Source organism: Chaetura pelagica, unplaced genomic scaffold (genome assembly GCF_000747805.2).
Source record: "Chaetura pelagica isolate M959 unplaced genomic scaffold, ChaPel_1.0 scaffold74, whole genome shotgun sequence".
In the NCBI taxonomy this organism is placed as follows: domain Eukaryota; kingdom Metazoa; phylum Chordata; class Aves; order Apodiformes; family Apodidae; genus Chaetura; species Chaetura pelagica.
Genome location: NW_009952982.1, coordinates 418,780 through 437,330, shown reverse-complemented (window position 1 = coordinate 437,330; position 18,551 = coordinate 418,780). Strand labels below are relative to the sequence as shown.

Sequence of the window (18,551 nt, the reverse complement as noted above, 5' to 3'; positions counted from 1 at the left end):
TTTCACATTACACATTCACATAAATGAGGGAAGGTTAATTTTAAAAGCCTTCTCTCTCCCGTTACTTTTTTTGTCTTTATGTTCAATTTTGTGCCTACTGAGGACTCATTTTCATGAGGTAGTAGTTTTTCAGTGGATGTGGATTATTTGAGCGACAGTCCTTATGAGTAAAATATGCTAAAATAGATAAACGTTAAAATGTGTTTCTTGTTCCTAATAACAACCAAAATAGAAATTTCAAGCTGAAAATTTAATGAAAATAAATTTACTATCCTGTGAACAAAACAGTTTGTATGTATCAGCAGCTTCTTAAAATTTTTCAGCTCAAGAAACAACCTATTACTAAAATTCAGATATAAAAGAAAATAAAGCCACAAAAACACTTTAATTGCAGAGATTTCCAAACTTATACAAGGAGGAACACAGACATTAAACAGCAGGTATATAAATGTTAGTATGCAAGAAAAATTCAGGAACAGTGGTGGAAATACAAACAGCCAAGCAAAAAATATTACTCCCTACTGCTTAATGCACTTGAACATTTGATATTCTTAATGCGCTCCTGTTTATACATCTTTCTCACAGTACTATAAAACAGATCATAGCAAAGTATTACTTACCCCGTAAGATCTTACTGTACATAATAATAGTAACACATACCATTACCCCTTTATTTTGCAGCTTGGTAATGACCATTTCAGGAAGAGTAATGGGAAATGGATTATTTACAAATTATCAGTGTTTTACTTGAGACAAGCTCATGATTCAGTATCAGATTTTTACTTTTAAAACCCACAGATTTTCAGTGATTCTTCATCCAGGTGCTAAATAAATGCTGCCATTCAACTATAAGGTGCCAGGCATATCTTAGGCTCAATATTCCTTTTATGGATTTTCTCAAGGAAGACTCTAGGGGTAAGGAGCAGGAAGAAAAATCTTCATTTTTGGAGAGGTTTTCAGAGCTGATTGAAATTTATTGGTAGGGCATCCTGCAAGCTTGCCATATTACCACCAGTGGTATAGGGCTTATTATTTTTTTTAAATCTAGGGAGAGACTAAATTTACTTTACACTTTTCATGCACCTTAGTTTCCAGGGTCAAACATAAGAACAATGACAAAGTATAAACACTTTACCATTAGCTTTAATTATTCTACCCGTTTCTTTGTCTTGCAATTAATTTTCCCAAGGACACTATTTCAGCAAGAAGAGAGGTGTTCAGGAAGCCTGCAAAATCAGAGTAAACTAAACATTTCAGCATGCCTGAACCCAGCTAGCACTTAATGTTAAAAAAAAAAAGAAAAAGTTAAAACCAGTACAATCCTAATATAGAAGAAACTAGATTTTTAAGCAGCAATCAAGGTGATATGAGACACCCACATCACAACTCCAAATTTCAGTGTTAACTGCTGAGATACTGATGATTCAGTGGGTAATGAGGTGTCACAGCAATGCTAGCTTGCTGTCATATTTGTTTCCTGGGTTTCATACATAAAGGTCTCCCTAAGGATACATGTATCATTGATTTCCTTCTGTATGCTCATAATCCATGAATGCTAAAATCTAGGACCAATTTAAAGATTATTATTCCCAATAGCAATCATAACTTCACTCACATTGTCAAAATTAAAATACATTCCACTTTTATATTGAGTTATCTCAAACTGTCTAGTGCCTCATTACTATAAAATGCGGAATCCAGTGAAATTTAACTATATCTGAATCCATTAAAACTAATTCAAAGCACTGCAAGTACATGGAAAGTGACAGCACCATTGACTTTTACCTTTTCAGGTTTATGGCTACAAAGGATCAGCATATTAAGCACAGAACTCTAAGTCACAACTCCTCAGCTGAAAACACGTTAGTAAATAAGTTATTGGGACCTTTTTTTTTTTTCCCCCCTCAGGACTCAGCGGAATTTTGCTTCCACTCAACACAGGAAAAAAAATAATCTTATAAGACACTGATGTCTCTATATTTTGGCAAATACAGGGAAACATTAATGTAAAGACAACTTACTCTGGATTTTAACCATTGTAGTAGACAATTTTACATTCAAGATTGCAAGCACCACCTGTCATCTACATACCCTGTATTTGAGGCTGCCAATAGGACTATACTCAATCTTGTAAGAATCTTACAGGGTCACAGAATTTATAGGCTCCATTTTAACCCTCTCACCCAGTCAATGATCCCACTCACAAACACTGAGTGCACATATATGCTCGAAAGTGGTAGTACAGCTACTTTGAACTGTACAAAACTCCATTCTAGAAGAACTTCCTTTCTCCTCCCCAACCTTAAAAGCAGGTAAATAACAAATGGCAGGACCTATTTACAAAAGTTTTATAAAGATCACTGAACATGGAGAGATGTTTAGGTTTTTTAAAGACTTTATTTCTAAAATAGGGTAGCAAAACCAACATTTGGTTTAAACATGGAAATGATACACACAAAAGTATCAGAAAGAGGTAACTATTTAGGATATATAGACATTTTTGTGCATAATCCTTAACATTTTGTTGAGTCTTCAAATAAATAATTTGTAATAATTTTCAGAATATTGCATTTTTTCCTAGAAGGAGATTAAGTGTGAGAGTTTGCCTTGATTTCCATCTTAGCCATGAACAATGCTACATTCCAGTAATGTTCTGAAATGCACCTATATTATCCCTAAAGCACAAAATCCAAAACCTATTTTAGCTAAAATTTATTACTCAACACTTCTAAATTCATTTTCCTAAAATAGGCATGAATTAATTTAAGAGGCAAAAGCCCCACCTCCCTCTACTTCATCGTGTTAACAATATACTGAAATATCTCATAAAAATGTAAAGAAAAACTTATTGGACCTTATACAGCTACTGAACATCAGCAGCAGAAATCTTATTCAATCACCTCCTGTGTAACTCGAAGTGTAAACAAGCTGTTTGCACAAACCAAAAGCTGTTAACATTGTGGAACATGCTTACAGATGTATTGCTTCAAAGACTGTATAGCTACACACTCCCTTATTATTTTCTGTGAGTCTGACTTCAAGGCTTCAAGCCTATCCCTAAGCCTTACATATTGCCATGTTGGCTTTTGACTCACTGTTAGAAATAAAATGTAGTGTTGATTTTGCATTCTAGTGTTAGAAACATAGTGTCAGGTTTGGTTTATATATGTGTGTGTGTGTGTGTGTGTATCCTAGTGTTAGAAATATATAGTTTGTTTGAAATAAGTGAGATATCTGACACCAGGAGTCATTTAAATATATAGTTTGTTTGAGGTAAGAGTAATCTGCACATTCTAAGGACACCAGGAGTAGGTTATGGCCCAAGAAACTGAGGGAGTGAATTGGGCTCCATCAGATGATCCAAACATGGAGAAGGATTTATGGCCCAAGATAAGACCAAACAAAGCCACTTCTAACTTGCTGCTCAGGGCAGGATGACACCAGTAGATTTGTTAATTGGGAAGACAGCCAAGGGGGCAAGAAAGGTCAAAATTATACCTTAAAAGGTAAAAAGTAAACTGCTAGAATGGAATGTGTAAACAGGGGTGGGAAATTTATAGGATAATTTGAAGCGTTGGATAGGCTGTAAACCCTGGAGTACCCAGCCAGTGGGGAAACAGGGGAGGGAACTTTGCGTCGGAAATAGGGAATATAAACCCTTATTCAACTTACTACGGGTGTGCCTACTAGTTTAGGACACCCATTCTTGCAAGAATGTAAATAAACTGTGCTTCATTTATTCTTGCACGTTTATATGCACGTTTATTCTTGCCCTCAAATGCATATGCACCGAAAACAGCCTTGAAAAAAAGTTACAATACTTTTATAGATTATTTTTTTTCTACTGCCTTATGCAAAGAATAATAAATATATTCTGTAACTTTTTTCTTGTTTTTGTAATGTAAAATGTTTTGTAAAATCATTGTGTGGAAATGAAATAAGACATTCAGATTGTATGATTTTGCCTATATCAAACTTCCTAGTTCTCATCAGGATTGAGCTTTTATAAGAAAAACTAACATCATGCTTTGGTCTGCATCATGGAGCCATCTCAGAGTGTGTCACTGTGACATTCGGGAGATACGGTACTTGTCTCGAACAATACAAGAGATAAATTCAGACACTTATGGATTTGTGATACATCCAAGAGATAAGCAGTGTTCAACAAAGAAACGTCTAGGCAACCCACTGAACCGGTTTTACTCAAGCGATAACGGCAAGACCCCCTGTGATGAGGCAAATGCCGAAGAAAATTGGAGAGGTTGTTGTGGGATGTGCTGAGATTGCAGACAAGAGAGGCACAAAATTGGTGCCACTGCTAGGACATCCGATGATAATCAGGCCTGGAATTAATCAAGAGGCTCAGAGAGTGTTTTCATGTATATTCACCAACTTGGCAGAAAAGACTTAAAGTCTATACAGATAACTGGACCAAAAAAATGCAGGAGGTGATAAAGAATTTTCACTGCAAACATGGAACAGTTGTTTGGGTAACTGCTGTATCACATCCCAGGAATTAACTGTAAAAAAGGGAAGAGCACCAATCTCAAGGTGCCAGCTAAGAACGGACCACCTCCCACCTCCCCTTCTACTACGAGACCAATGGGACGCTGCTGAAGCTCTGGGTGATGACTTTCCTTTAACTTTTTATTTCCTTTAATTATTTTTTTTCTCTTTTGTATTTTAGGGTTATCATCTCTATTAGAAGCTTATGACAAATACCAGCTGGCCCGCACCTAAGTAAAAGCCTATTTATGCACCCCACATTGTATAATCTTTGCTTTGCGCTGGTGGGATCACAAAGAACCTCCACGTATCTGACTATCAGACTGTATCCGTCTATCAGATTGTAACAGCTACGTGGATGCTTTTTTTTTGGATGAAATAACAGAAGAGGCAGTCTAACTGCTAATGAGTTTAAAAGTCCATAGGACCATGCTAGATTAAGTCCAAAGAAAACAGCCCCAAAGATTCTTTGTGTAAGCACCAGGTCTCCAACATCAGTTTTGTACCAGCATGCTTGACAGCATAAACATAGCCAAGTAATGAAGACATGACTCCAGCTGATCAGAAAAAAAACCAAAGAACTATGGTTTATAGGGATTCACCCTAACTTTGAGACATTGCTAAATAATGCTTTGAAAGTGGTGCTCTTTAGCAAATGAAGGAGTATATAATTGTCTTCCTATAAAGTCAACTAACTGAAATTATATTTCTACCAAAATATACCAAGAAAGTTCATTCTAACTTTTAAATCTATACTGATGATACTCAGATTAGCTTCAACAGAACTTAAAAAAAAGTCTTACCTTTATTTTAACTCTGCTTCCACGATAACCACGGCCATTGAATCCACTGAACAGATTTATGTTAAAATTAGGTAATAATGACTTTAAGATTAGAATAACTCCAAACTGCTTTCTTTTTAGACTTAAGAGAAAAGCCCATATGGTAAAAAAAAACCAAAAAACGCAAGCATACACTACACATCAAACAATGCTCCTCCTTCAACAAAACACAAACCATCTCATTACTGTCAATTCTCTAGTAAAGAGAATAGACAATCAGTCTGGGTCTATTAAAGTTGCAAGATAATCCCTGTCCTACAGTATCTGTATTCAGAAACACATATTCCATTATTTTTCAAGCCAGCCCAATTTTTTAATCATCAGACACACTAATCACAAACATTGGTCCACCTCATCAAAACCAGTAGGGGAAGTAAATTAAAAATAAAACAGTTGCAGGGAGGAGGGAGGACCTAAGAAAAACAAAGCATACCCACAGAGAAACAAACTAGAACTCCAGGATGCATTTTTCTCAGGAAGAGGTGAAAAATTCTCTCCGGTTAGAAATAAGAGAAAAATATCCAGCTGCTCAAACCCAACGCTTCACTCCATGCATTCCTGTCAGTGGCGCCTAAGTCCTGGGTTGACTGATAAACTTAATCCAGGTTGCTGTCTTTCTGCTCAAAAAGAGGACTTGATGCCTTCAGAATCAGAAGCTTCCTAGAGAAATCTATACTACACACAAGCCAACAAGTCAGCACAGTGTGCTTAGCCAGCTCTAGGCAAACTCATATAAAGACACTAAGCATCTCCTAGAGGCCCTTTAAGCACTCCTTCCCAATTGATTTGCAATGGAACTGAACACAACGAGTATTTGCATGGGACAGTCTACGCCAGGTAAAAATCAATCATCAACCTTTCAGCACTGAACATCAGAGAGGATGGGGCAGTGGGAGCTAAGGGACTGAGAGCAGAGGAATCTGGATACATACATAGTAAATTATTAGTTACCAAACAACTGTTCCATGTTTTTTGTTAATGACCATACATTTGAAGAGCTTCAGTCAGGGCTAGTAGTGTCATTAGGTTCATCACTAGTGATCTCAGAAGCCCAAATAAGGCTTCCAAAGCTGCAAGTTTCTTTCACTTTACACTGGGTGTAGTAGACACCTACATTCAAATCTATGAAAATAAGTAAATTTAATTTGCAGTAAAGACTTGTGGCTCTTCCCTTTTTTTAAACCCTAAAAGTATTTTTTCACAATTCCATCACACTATCTTCTCAATGGTTAAGAGTACAAGACAGTGAAGAACTATATCATCATTATTTTGTCAACATGTGACTGCCCAAATAATCCCTGCAGCAAATTCACTATTAAAAATATTCTGAGACAGAGAAGAGCACATTTCACAGCAATATGCCCTCCTTTAAAATATAAATCACAACTGACTAATTTTTTAAAAAAACAGATGCACTGAGATAAACACATCCACCCACAGACAACATGCCATTGTACAACTTCAGACCCAATCATCTGCCCAATAAACACAAGCAACTTCTCTTTAATTTAAAAATATATTAGGAATGTATTTTACATAAAACCCCAACTGTAACAGCTTTTGTATTTATCATATGTATAATTTAGATAAGCTGAAATATAATAATTTACTATTTTATATTAATTAACTAGTCATTCAGCTAACAGCTTACATTCATGTCCCATTCCTAAAGGGAGGGAGGGATAGGCATACTATGGAAGACACATGTTAACAGAATATCCCAGAGGGATTTTAATAGAATAAACCTGTTGAAGAACTCCTGAATTATTTATACATTCGTAATATAGAAATATAACTTCTTTCCAATTCCGACTGTAACTTCCTTCTATCATTGCCATGATTTATCAACTGAACCAGCAGTACAGATTAAGAAGGAAGAGTTTTAACAGTTTCTTCAATGAAACTGAGTGATGGACAACAGAACTAGAGGATGTTCAATCCTACAGGCCTAACTGATCCGTCAGTTTATTTGAAATATTAGTATCTCCCCAGTGATATGTAAACTATAAGCAAAATGGCTTAAATCAGGAGACAGAATCCTGGCATGCAGGGAAGAATGGAAATTCTGAGAGAGTGATGACATGAAATAAATGTTGTAAAAGCCCTGAAGCTTGAAGAGTAAAAATCTCCCTTCCACAAGTTTTTTGTTCCATTCTCTACAACAACATCATGACTCACAGTTGGTTCTCTTCTTAAGATGCTGCTAATAAACCCACTGCTGTGGCAATTCAGGAAAAAGAAACTCACTTCTAACTGTTTCTAAGTACCAGTATTTATTACCTGCTATTTATAGAATGGCAGGCAGCCAATAAAATTCTCAGTGGAACTCTACATCCTCACATGGCTTGCAAGTCATCTTATTTTCTATCTTTGAATACCATGATGCACTGTCAGATTATCCTCTTCCTTGCTATACTGACAATTTATTATATCAATCTTCATAAGTGTTTAAAAATTAACATTAAAAAATCCATTCAGAATCCTTTAAACAGAAAGGTAAGCACACACAGAATTGTCTTGCAGCAATGGAGTTATTCACATATCTATTTTCAACAGCTACAGTTGGAACAAAAGCAGCTTGGATGTGGAATACATTCAAAAGTTATATACAGCCAGTTGGAACATCAGATACGTATCTTCCTTCTTTCATCACTACACACAGAAAAAACCCAAAAAGACAATAAAATATATTTTAACACTTTAAAATTAGCAGGGATGGGCTCAGTAAAGAAGGCACACACCATTATCACATGATAGGCTTTAATTTACGTTGCTTCTAATTCACAGCTAGTAATGAAGTTTATCAGTTCCCTTTTGGCTCAGGTTCTTAAAGTTACAGATTTTTAGATGGCATGGCATGGAATGGAAAACACCACTGCACTGCTTTCTAACTTCACATGAGAAAGCAAAAGAAAAAAATGAAAACAAAGAAAACAAATTTAAGAACCTTGTGAGATAGAGGGGCTTGCTGACCTACTACAGGTCTCAAAAAGGACAAAGGTAAACATTCTGCAAAAAGTCTAAACAATTTCTTAAGCTTCAGGGTAAACGGAATAATTATTTACCCAAGACATACACTTTTCAGATGAAGAAGAAACACTGTCAGGTTTCAGTATCATTAGAGGACATGCTGGAACAAACTGGTCTTCAGAATAGCAAGTCAGTAACACCAGGTGGCTATGTTCTGCCCGGATTTTAATACCGTGGCAAGTTCTAATGACTGCGTATAAGCAGTTCAGACACCTTATTCTTGACAGCCAGAGAGATGAAAACATTGCCAGAAGCACTAGAGGCAATTGTGGGAATGACACACACAACACCTTTATTTCAGGCTTAGCATTTCATACAAATTGTGTCAGAACTAAATATACAGAGGAATGTAGCTTCCCTGCAGCTAAACAATGGTACTTGCTTGATTAAAGCACAATAATGTGTTATAATCTCAGAGACTGACTAATTGTATTCACAAGAAATACTTGTGACCAATCTGCAAGACAAACACATTGTTACTGCAAATAAAGGCTGTACATCCTACTGTAACAACAGCCAAAGACAAATTACACCATGCTCTAAAATAAAAATTGTTTTCACTTCATTTAATCCTGATATATATACATACACAAGCACATAGACATATTACTTGTTATGGTCTGTATGAAGGAAAAGGACATTACATGGAAAGGTTCGATATCTTCCCAGCAAAATCGAAACCAAGTACTTCTACCTTTAGATTACATTCTGCAAAAAACCCTCAACCTGCCAGATAGTATTTTATGCAATTCGGAATTTTATTGAAAGTTACTTTACTAACTTCTGGACTGAAAAAATATTTCGTGAATAAAATCTACCTATGGTTCAGAGCTTCTTTCCCTCACATAATTCCTGTCCTAAAGAAAAACAATCATGAGACCAGAGCAAGGTTCTGCAATCTGCATTTAACCATGTGTATAAACTATACTAATAACCATTTTAACTGCATACTACATCTACATCAAACAACTTCAGAATATACGGTTTACAATTCTCCAGCTCTCTTATTGAAGATAATCAGATTCCAATTACTATGCTTCAACAAGACCGGAGCACTGGCATGTTGGAGACCTGTACATGCAACACATTTCAGATGCAAAAACCTGAAGAGAAACCTACAACAAAGGAGCTGATACCCACCATACTGCACTTCATTGAATAGATTTTGAATTAATTTTAATGCTACTGCTTTAGCTTAACACCACTACAACATACGGAGGGTGCCTTAAAAGAGCCACGACTCACACCTTCAGCACTTTTTACACGTCATGACTGACTCTGGACTATAGTCACCAAGAAACTGGAAGCTCAAATTCACTAAGAAGCCAAAGTGAGAAAAAAAAATAACCTAGCCATCCAGTTCTACACTGGACACAGCTTCTGAGCAGCCTTTTTGTGTGGCAGATACATAAATGGGAAGGTGTATGATCAGCCTCAGCTATATTTCTTATTAGAGTGGGATAAAACCAGATGATGTAGCCAGAGTACTGATAATGGAATAAGAAGGAAACTTATTTGGAGGGATGGGGGAAGGGCATCTCTGAACAAGCTGTGCCTATTCTGGGATTTGATTGGATGTGAGTGTGATAGTTTCCAATGACTCACAGATGCTAGAAACCAGGACTTCCTTACAAACAGTGTGTTACCAACTGTGACTGAGAGCTTTTCTTACAGTAGTTTTATGTCAGAAGCTTGGCAGATAGTGACTTTGGTTTACCTTGAACCTATTTTACTATAACATTCATGACACATACAGCAAAGACTAATACATAAATGTGTATGCTCAAAAATGTATTTCTGAAAAAATAAACTTAACCATTGAATAACATTTAATAGCTAAGACAGCAATGTGAAAATTGATGGGGTTTATGTATAAACTCAAAGATTTTGTCCAGAACCTTGCATCTGGTAGATATGTGAAAAATTACAGTATCATGGTCTGTCACTGAAGAATGTGTTAACAGGACCATTCCCTGCATAAAACATACTGTCTCCATACTGTGTGCCAGTGCCCTGCATATAGGTAAACAGCTTCTTTTGGTAAAAGTTAGATTAATCATACATGACTCTTAGCTAGTATATTTTCCTATTAATTAAAAAGCAACATGAGTTAATACTATAAAATAGTACAGAAGAATCTATGTAAAGTAGAAGGAGATGCTATACTAGGGCACAGTATATTTTCTAATTTCAAGTGTAAACTTCATTCTAAATGTTGCAGTTCACAAAAAAAAGATCTTTTTATTCTGTCTACAAAGTGCTATGCTCCTACCTGCAAAAGAAACTGTAAGTATTAAAACTAATCTACATTACTAGTGATGAGCTTGTATAACTAGGATTGTGAATCAGCAATGCTTTGACTACTGAGTATTTTCTCTGCCTAACCACTACAACTAACTTTACAGAAGCCATTCTGATAGACCCACTATCTACTTTTCACTGTAGACAATGGCTTTATTTTTTTCCATCTCATAGTAATTTTCTGTTATTCAGCCAGATTCAAATACAAATCAGGACTGGAAGAAAACTATGTCTACATTATTAAAGAGCCAAGTTGAAGCAGGAAAATAGCAGAAGCAAGTGCAATGACAAAGTATTTGTGTAACTGAAGGCATGGACATAAAAAATTCAGGCTTTTACCTTATACAATCTACCTCTAATAGTATTTCAATGCCTAACAAAGGAATTTCTTACTATATTGAAATATCCTGGTGTAATGAACTTAGTAAACTGTGAAAGTGAGAACAGTGGCCTCTTGTGCTTTAGGTTTGTTTCCACCAGGCTTGGTTCTATTTTATAAATTAACAATAAGCTTCTTAACAAATCTGATTTTCCTGTCAAATTCACACTGTTTTTCTTGCTTTTTCTTCTGGCTTGATGTCCTATATCCTGACTGTATTTCTACAGAGGTCACTGTTAGTATAGGTGGTGAGGTCACTTTTATTATAGGTGGTTATTAACCAAAACTAAACCAACTATTTTCCTCTGAGAATGAATATAAAATTTAAGGCTGGCTTGGAATGCTTCCCTTTATCTTGTTATTTGAAACCAATACCAGATTTCAAAGTAACAGGTAGCAATTTCAGGAGCTGAGAGAAACAATCTTTAAGTCAACTGCATGAAACTCCAAAATGAGACAGAGAATGAGATAACACTGCCAAATATTTTAGCACAACGATGGCAAAGTCCATGTTTTAACATGGACAGAAAGAGGGAAAAATACGCAAATCATTTTTCCCTGGGAGTTCTGACAGGATAACTGCCATCTATCTACACTTCTGTACAGGGAAGAGAAGTTACAGATCTTACTGGTGCGCTACTAATCCATGTGCAGACGTATTATTTTTAGCATTTCTATGTCATTAACACATGTATACTTCTAAACAAGAATACTTGTGATTTCTTAGTTTTGTAAGAATATATAAGTACTTACTATCCAGAGAAGTCTTACCTGCTACCAACAATTGGCTCACCAGAGGCTCCCAAAGCAGAATAGTCCATGCCATAGAAATTCAACCCTAAAAGTATTTTATCCCTCCATTTTGCATCAGGATCCAGTACTTGAACACAGGCTCGTACCCAGGGAAGAGGGGAATTCGGACCAGGTCTGTCAAGTTAAAAAAATCAAACAGGTTGTCAGAAAAAGTTCACAGTCATTCTCAGACTTCTCTTTGTGACTAGTGTAACTGTAAAGAGCAAACTATGGCACACAAAAATCAGTAAAAGTCAACCTACAATCCTATGAAAGTTAACTGCACATTCTTCAGTGGCTTGAAGGTATTGATCCACAAAACACTTGACTTTTGATTAATTTCTAAGGTGAAGAGATACAAAAGGTTTTACAGTGGATAAGAAAAAATTTTCACCTAGCACATCATCTCTGTCACTGCACCTGGCACAATGCCCATACAACAATTCAAAACTCTGTATTACTTCATTTTTTTCCAATACCATCCTCAATGTTTTTACTGTAAACTGGCACAACATACTGGGACAAAATCAACCACTTACTTACAGAAAGTACCAGACAATCAGTAACTGGTAAGCAAGACAGTTTAACATTTACTTAGGATAAAACCCTAAATAGGCAATTAACTAACAAAACGCTACATTAAGAAAAAAGCGTAGAGCCTTAATACACAGAATAATACAATTGTCATACATTTTGTATCAGGATGTCATGTTCATTCCATTCCATCAGCGAAAAGAGCAGGCTTTATTGCAAACACTCTCTAACATGACAATAGGAAAAGCATATTCCAGTCTTACAAATATCAACATCTACTCAAAGCCTTTGGGATATCTGTGCCATTAAAACTTAATGTACTAAATAAATTATAGGAATGTTGGTGGAAATTGTGTTTGCATTTAAAGGCAAAATTTATGTGAGAAAACATACATATTTCATATACTCATACTAATCAAATACAAGTGAAAAGTTTTGAATTATAACAAATACTTTCTCAGACCAAAAGCATTACATCTCAGAAGCTACATTTATTTCAAATACAATGGGCATGAACTGAAGAATGCTTCCCTCTTTCTTTCAAGTAAAAATATTAGCAGCTCCAAGTCAGGTCTAAGCAACTTAAAGCAGCAGTAAAAGCACAAAGATGACTGTACCATAACAGAACCTGTAATTTTACCATGGCATAAAGCATGGTACAACTTCACATGGGAAAGATGCAGCCTACAGCTCAGTATTTCAACAGGCATTCAGGATTTCAGATAGGTTTGCACAGCCTGTACAAAAGCACCTTATCTTCATAGATAGCAGATTTACCTTGAGGAAAGCTAAACTGGATACATCTACGCTGCATATTCCAGCAGGACAGTAATAAAAACTGTTCTAACTTCAGTAGTCATTACTGCCTTTGTTTTTTCTCCCCTAAATCTCTAGGCTTAAAAATCCAGAGTGACTGTACCATAACAGAACCTGTAATTTTACCATGGCATAAAGCATGGTGCAACTTCACATGGGAAAGATGCAGCCTACAGCTCAGTATTTCAACAGGCATTCAGGATTTCAGATAGGTTTGCACAGCCTGTACAAAAGCACCTTATCTTCATAGATAGCAGATTTACCTTGAGGAAAGCTAAACTGGATACATCTACGCTGCATATTCCAGCAGGACAGTAATAAAAACTGTTCTAACTTCAGTAGTCATTACTGCCTTTGTTTTTTCTCCCCTAAATCTCTAGGCTTAAAAATGCAGAGACACAGCTGGGGAGAGATAGGAAGGAGATAATATATTCTTTCCAGAAAAGACAGAAGTTCCTTTCTAACTTGTCTAGACAATATCAAAATGCTAATATACCAGAGGTGACAAAGATTTTAGGGATGTAATAAACATGGAAAGGATGGTATTTCTAAATATGCCAGTTTACCATATAATACTAACTCTGGACTGTCACCTTCAAGCAAGATTTACAAAATCTCCCAGGAATTCCAAAAACACATCCTTATGTGGAATTTGGAGGCAAAATGAACCGTGCTTTTGTAAACCAGTAACATAGTCTTTGTAGAGTTTAAGGACCTCTGAGCTATATTGCTGTTTCACATTCGCACCCTTAAAAATACTACATACCTGAAAATTAATATTCATGAACAAGAGTAGGGTTTTGTGTTACTTTTCAGTTAGAGTAGCTCCATGTTCTGGTTTGACAAACTGCTGCATAAGTGGCTGTATCAGTACAAGGGAGGGACCACAGGAAGAGTGGAAAAACATAGCCAAGCCATGCCCAAATTAGCAGTGCTGTCAAAAGGCAGTCTGCTGCCTCAGAATGAAGCAAATGCATTGTCAATTGTATTTTAAAACTAATTATTTTTTATGATGACATGTACTAGATTATTTGTGTACCTATCTTGCAGAACTCAAGTAACTGAAACTAAAAGAACCTGGCCTGGAAAAGAGTACGTGTCATGGAATTAGCAAAAAGATAATTTTTTAGCTTGAGTACAAAGCCTTTCACAATATCTGGGTGCCAAATATACACGGTTGTTCAACAATGTCCTGAGTTACAGGTTACCTCTTGTAACTAATTCAAAACTTCAGTATCTGATAGAGTTAAAACATACTACCCATTTTAGTTAAAAATGAACTCATACTGTAGATTTTGTAGCGATCTATGAATCAGTTGCTTCAGTAATCTTTTCCTAATGTTACCTGGAGTCTTACCGTTGTGCTGTTGAATAGTCATACGTCATTAGACTAAAGCTGTCTATTGCTGAGGCCAACTGATCAAATTCCTTCTTTGTGAACATCCCTGGCTGGTTAGTCCTTTTAAAACAAAACAAAACAAAACAAAGATTCACTATTGGAACACAATTCTCACTCCCCCTCTTTTTACTTATTCTTCATTTACAAAATCTAGTATGGGGTTACAATCTATCTGATCTTCATGGATGAAACAGTGTATTTTTGACAGTTTTGGACTCATGGAGACTACTGGCTTCCTCCAACCATTCAATTCATAAACTATTAACACACACAAGTTGCCTGAAACCAGTGAATCTGTTTCATCAAACTAGCAGCATACACAGCACATCAGGGAACATAAAGCAGCCATTGCATTGCAAACATGGGTCTGAACTAAAGCAGAGAACCATGTCCTCAGTCAGTGGTCTCTGAAGTGTGTTAAAAGGGGACAGAGAGGTACAGAAGTAGCATATTGTTCTAAATAGCCTGGGAGAATGAGGTTCATAGGGGAACAATATAAAGGAGAAAGAAGGAGGAAAAAGGGAAAAAAAGGAAGCAAGCAAGGAAGGAAGGAAGGAAGGAAGGAAGCAAGGGCCATTTAACAGCTACAAACTCCGTAGTGCAACCCTGACATTTCAGAGGCTTTTACAAGGATTGTACAAGATTCCTCTAGAGAGTAGACAAGAGAAAGAATTCAGATATTCCCAGTAACATCAGAAAGCACTACTTGATCTAGAAGTGAGTATGCAGCACTTGTCTAGACAAGGCATACTTTAAAGCCACTCACATTTCACCTTAAATGTAAAAACTAAAGACATGTTCAGTGACAGATGCAAGTAATAGACTGAAAAATCACTTATTTTGACCCTCATGACTTTGGATCAGTGTACAAATTCTCCATCCAACAGTATGTGTTGAATGGATTATCAGAGCACAACAGTGTTCATTTATCAGTTTAAAGGACACTTTCTGTTCCTTTGTATTGGAAAAGATGTTAACAGCATAGGTTACAAAGTGGGGCAGATTAAATAATTGAATATGCCTGTCATGTTATAAGGGAGCAAAGCATGAATGATATTTGCAAGTCAGGTAAATTAACCTGGCCAAACACACTGGATTGTATGAAGCATAGTGGTGTTCTTGGAAGTCTCAAATTTTCAGAACCAGTAATAAACTAGTCATATTAAGGAGAAATCCCATCTCTTTCCTTCTGGGGTTTTAAGAAATTAAAACAAATTCTCCCTTCTGGAACCTATTGGCAAACCTCAGCTTTCAGATAGTTATCTGCTTGTCATTTACTGCAATTGCAAACTACAGTTGTTTTACAAGAACAAAGAAAATTAAAAACATCTTTGAAACAATGTCATGGCAACTTGAATGTCTGCAGGCAAAGCAATTCCCCAATGCAAACTCCAGCAATACACATTTTCCGTAAGTTCATTGTGATCACTCATGAAGGGAAAAGCATAAAAAGTAATTGCAGTGTAGGGCAAGTTGAATTGCTTTATAGATTAAGCTGGGTAGTACTTTAATTAAATTTGTAGATGTATCTTGCCTCTAGATCCGTTTTTCATATATACCATGAAGGAATAAGAAAAAAAAAACCAACCCAAAACTAAACAACCTCCAGAACCCAAAATAAAAAAACAACCAAACAAACCAAGAACCTACAACAACAACAAAAAATTGATATTGTAATCATTTACTCCAAAGCAAGCTTGTAACTAAACTACTGAAACTACAAACAAATGCCACCTGAGGAGCAAGGTCATAAATTTCCAACTTGGAACAAAAGCAGCAGCAATGAAAACCATTTGTCCATTCATGGTTAGTGTTAAAATATTACTACTCTTCACAGAACACAAGCACCACCAGACAATTCTGCTCTAGTCAAGCACTTTGGGAAACTGCCCATTGGATCAAAACAAAAATTATTTGATTCATGCCTTGAGAACTGTTCTTAGTCAAGAAAATTTGCACCCAAGCATAAAAACTAAATATTTTTTCAATGGCTATTAACCTGAGCTATTAACCTGAGGTTTCGAATCATTCTGAGATGTAATTGTAAACTTCACTCAAGGGCAGGTATGTTCTATGGACTAAATAATTGAGAAAACCAGCACAGAGAAAGTCAAGAGATTTGCCAGAAGTCCCTGTGAACAAAAGTTTACAAGCCTAGCCAACAGCCCTGGATACCACTCCCCAAATATTCAGTGAAGTGGCAAAGACTTAATAATAATTTATCAGCACTGTACAATGTACATACTAAAGAGAGCTGGTAATTAAATTGTCAGATGAATAAAACCTTGGTGATTTTATCTGCTTACTATCAACACAAATGTGAAGGAGCACAAGTCAGGTGTGCCTTGGTGATTTTATCTGCTTACTATCAACACTCACAAATGTGAAGGAGCACAAGTCAGGTGTATGAACATGAATAGGAAAAGCAAATGATTTAATACATCTGAAAAGTCTCTTTGCCTGGGATTAACCCTGATCTCTGAACTACTTCATTTGCTTTGAGTTCAACATAAGACACAGTTCAAAAATTGTACTTCATCTGGAATCTAACAAATGTACTCATTAAAACAGTGAAGTTGAACATTGAATAAAAAGATAAATCCACTGTTTAAAGAAAGCCACTCTTACTAACCTCAAAATGTACTGAAGTTATGCAACAGGGACTATAAATATGAAACAATTTTTATTCAAGAAGAAAATCTAAGTAGAAGAGGGTATTTTTTATGTTAGCCTATACTAAATCCTTCTATTGCTGTTACAAGAGCCAGATACTTCATATGGTAATTGCATTTGTATTTTTCTAACTCAATATCTTAAGCAAATGTCATCCAATTTCCTGAACATTCTGCTCAAATGCACTGGTGTTCTTATGTGATTTTTATATCATTGTTCAACATAGTTAACTTGGAAGCTTATTAAATACTAGCAAAACCCCCAGCTTTCAGGTTTGAAATCAGCCATTTAATCTCAGCAAAATTTGCATGTATATGAACTGTAGAATTTGCTCCATGAAGGGAAATACACCACAGAGATTAAATTTACAGTACTTAAACTGCAGTAAGAAACACCTCTGATAGTACACATGTAACAAATAATTCATTTGAGCTGAGGTCTGGATATAATGTCCATTGTTATGTGTATAGGACATTATCCCAGGTGCTTGTGTTGGTTGACAGCAGGCTCAATCTGAGTTAGCAGTGTGCCCAGGCATCCAAGAGCACAAACAACATTCTGAGGTGCATCAAACACAGTGAAACCAGTCAGCCAAAAGAGGTGATTATCCTGCTGTGTTCAATGCTGGTGCAGCCTCACCTTGAGTATTATGTACAGCTCCGGGCCCCACAATTTAAGAAGGATGTTAAGGTCCCTGAATGCACAGAGGAGGGCAACAAAGCCCTGGAGAATACACCTTAACTTTCGGTCAGGCTTGAGGAGAGGTTTGGATTGGATATTAGGAAAAACTTCTTCACAGAAAGAGTGGAACAGGCTGCCCAGGGAGATGGTGGAGGCACCTTCCCTGGAGGTGTTCAAACAGGTAGATGTGGTGCTTTGGAAGATGGTTTAGTGGTCACAGAGGTGTAGGGCTGACAATTGGACTTGATAATCTTCAAGGTCTTTTCCCTTAATGATTCTACGATTCTATGAAGTGATCAGGCAGTTGGACTAAATAATCATTGCATGCCCCTTCCAATGGAAAACATTCTATTCTATCTTTCCTGTCCCTTTGTGGGAACCACTGAGTTACTCAGAGAAAAAGCATTCTACTTAATGTTTAAGACATAGAAATATTTCTATTAAATGGCACAGTCCTTTTCTTGTACAGAGAACAGCTGTACCAAAGACACATCAAGGCTTTGATTTAGACTAGCCATTTCTTCAAGAGGTAATCAAGCTTCAACCATAGGCTTTTATGATATGTGTTTTCTTCAATAAAATACTGACTTTCCTACTG

The 18,551-nt window shown here is 36.3% G+C and overlaps 1 protein-coding gene across 1 annotated transcript in view; it reads right to left on the bottom strand.

Annotated features, from left to right (window-relative positions):
- The window catches only part of CHID1 (chitinase domain containing 1), a 93,394-nt gene that overhangs the window by 44,073 nt on the left and 30,770 nt on the right, over nucleotides 1-18,551 (bottom strand). Inside the window, exons 8-9 of the mRNA XM_009996414.1 lie at nucleotides 14,558-14,659; nucleotides 11,830-11,985 (exon numbers count right to left, since the gene is read on the bottom strand). Of these exons, the coding sequence (XP_009994716.1) occupies nucleotides 11,830-11,985; nucleotides 14,558-14,659 (258 nt within the window). The remainder of the gene's footprint in view (nucleotides 1-11,829; nucleotides 11,986-14,557; nucleotides 14,660-18,551) is intronic.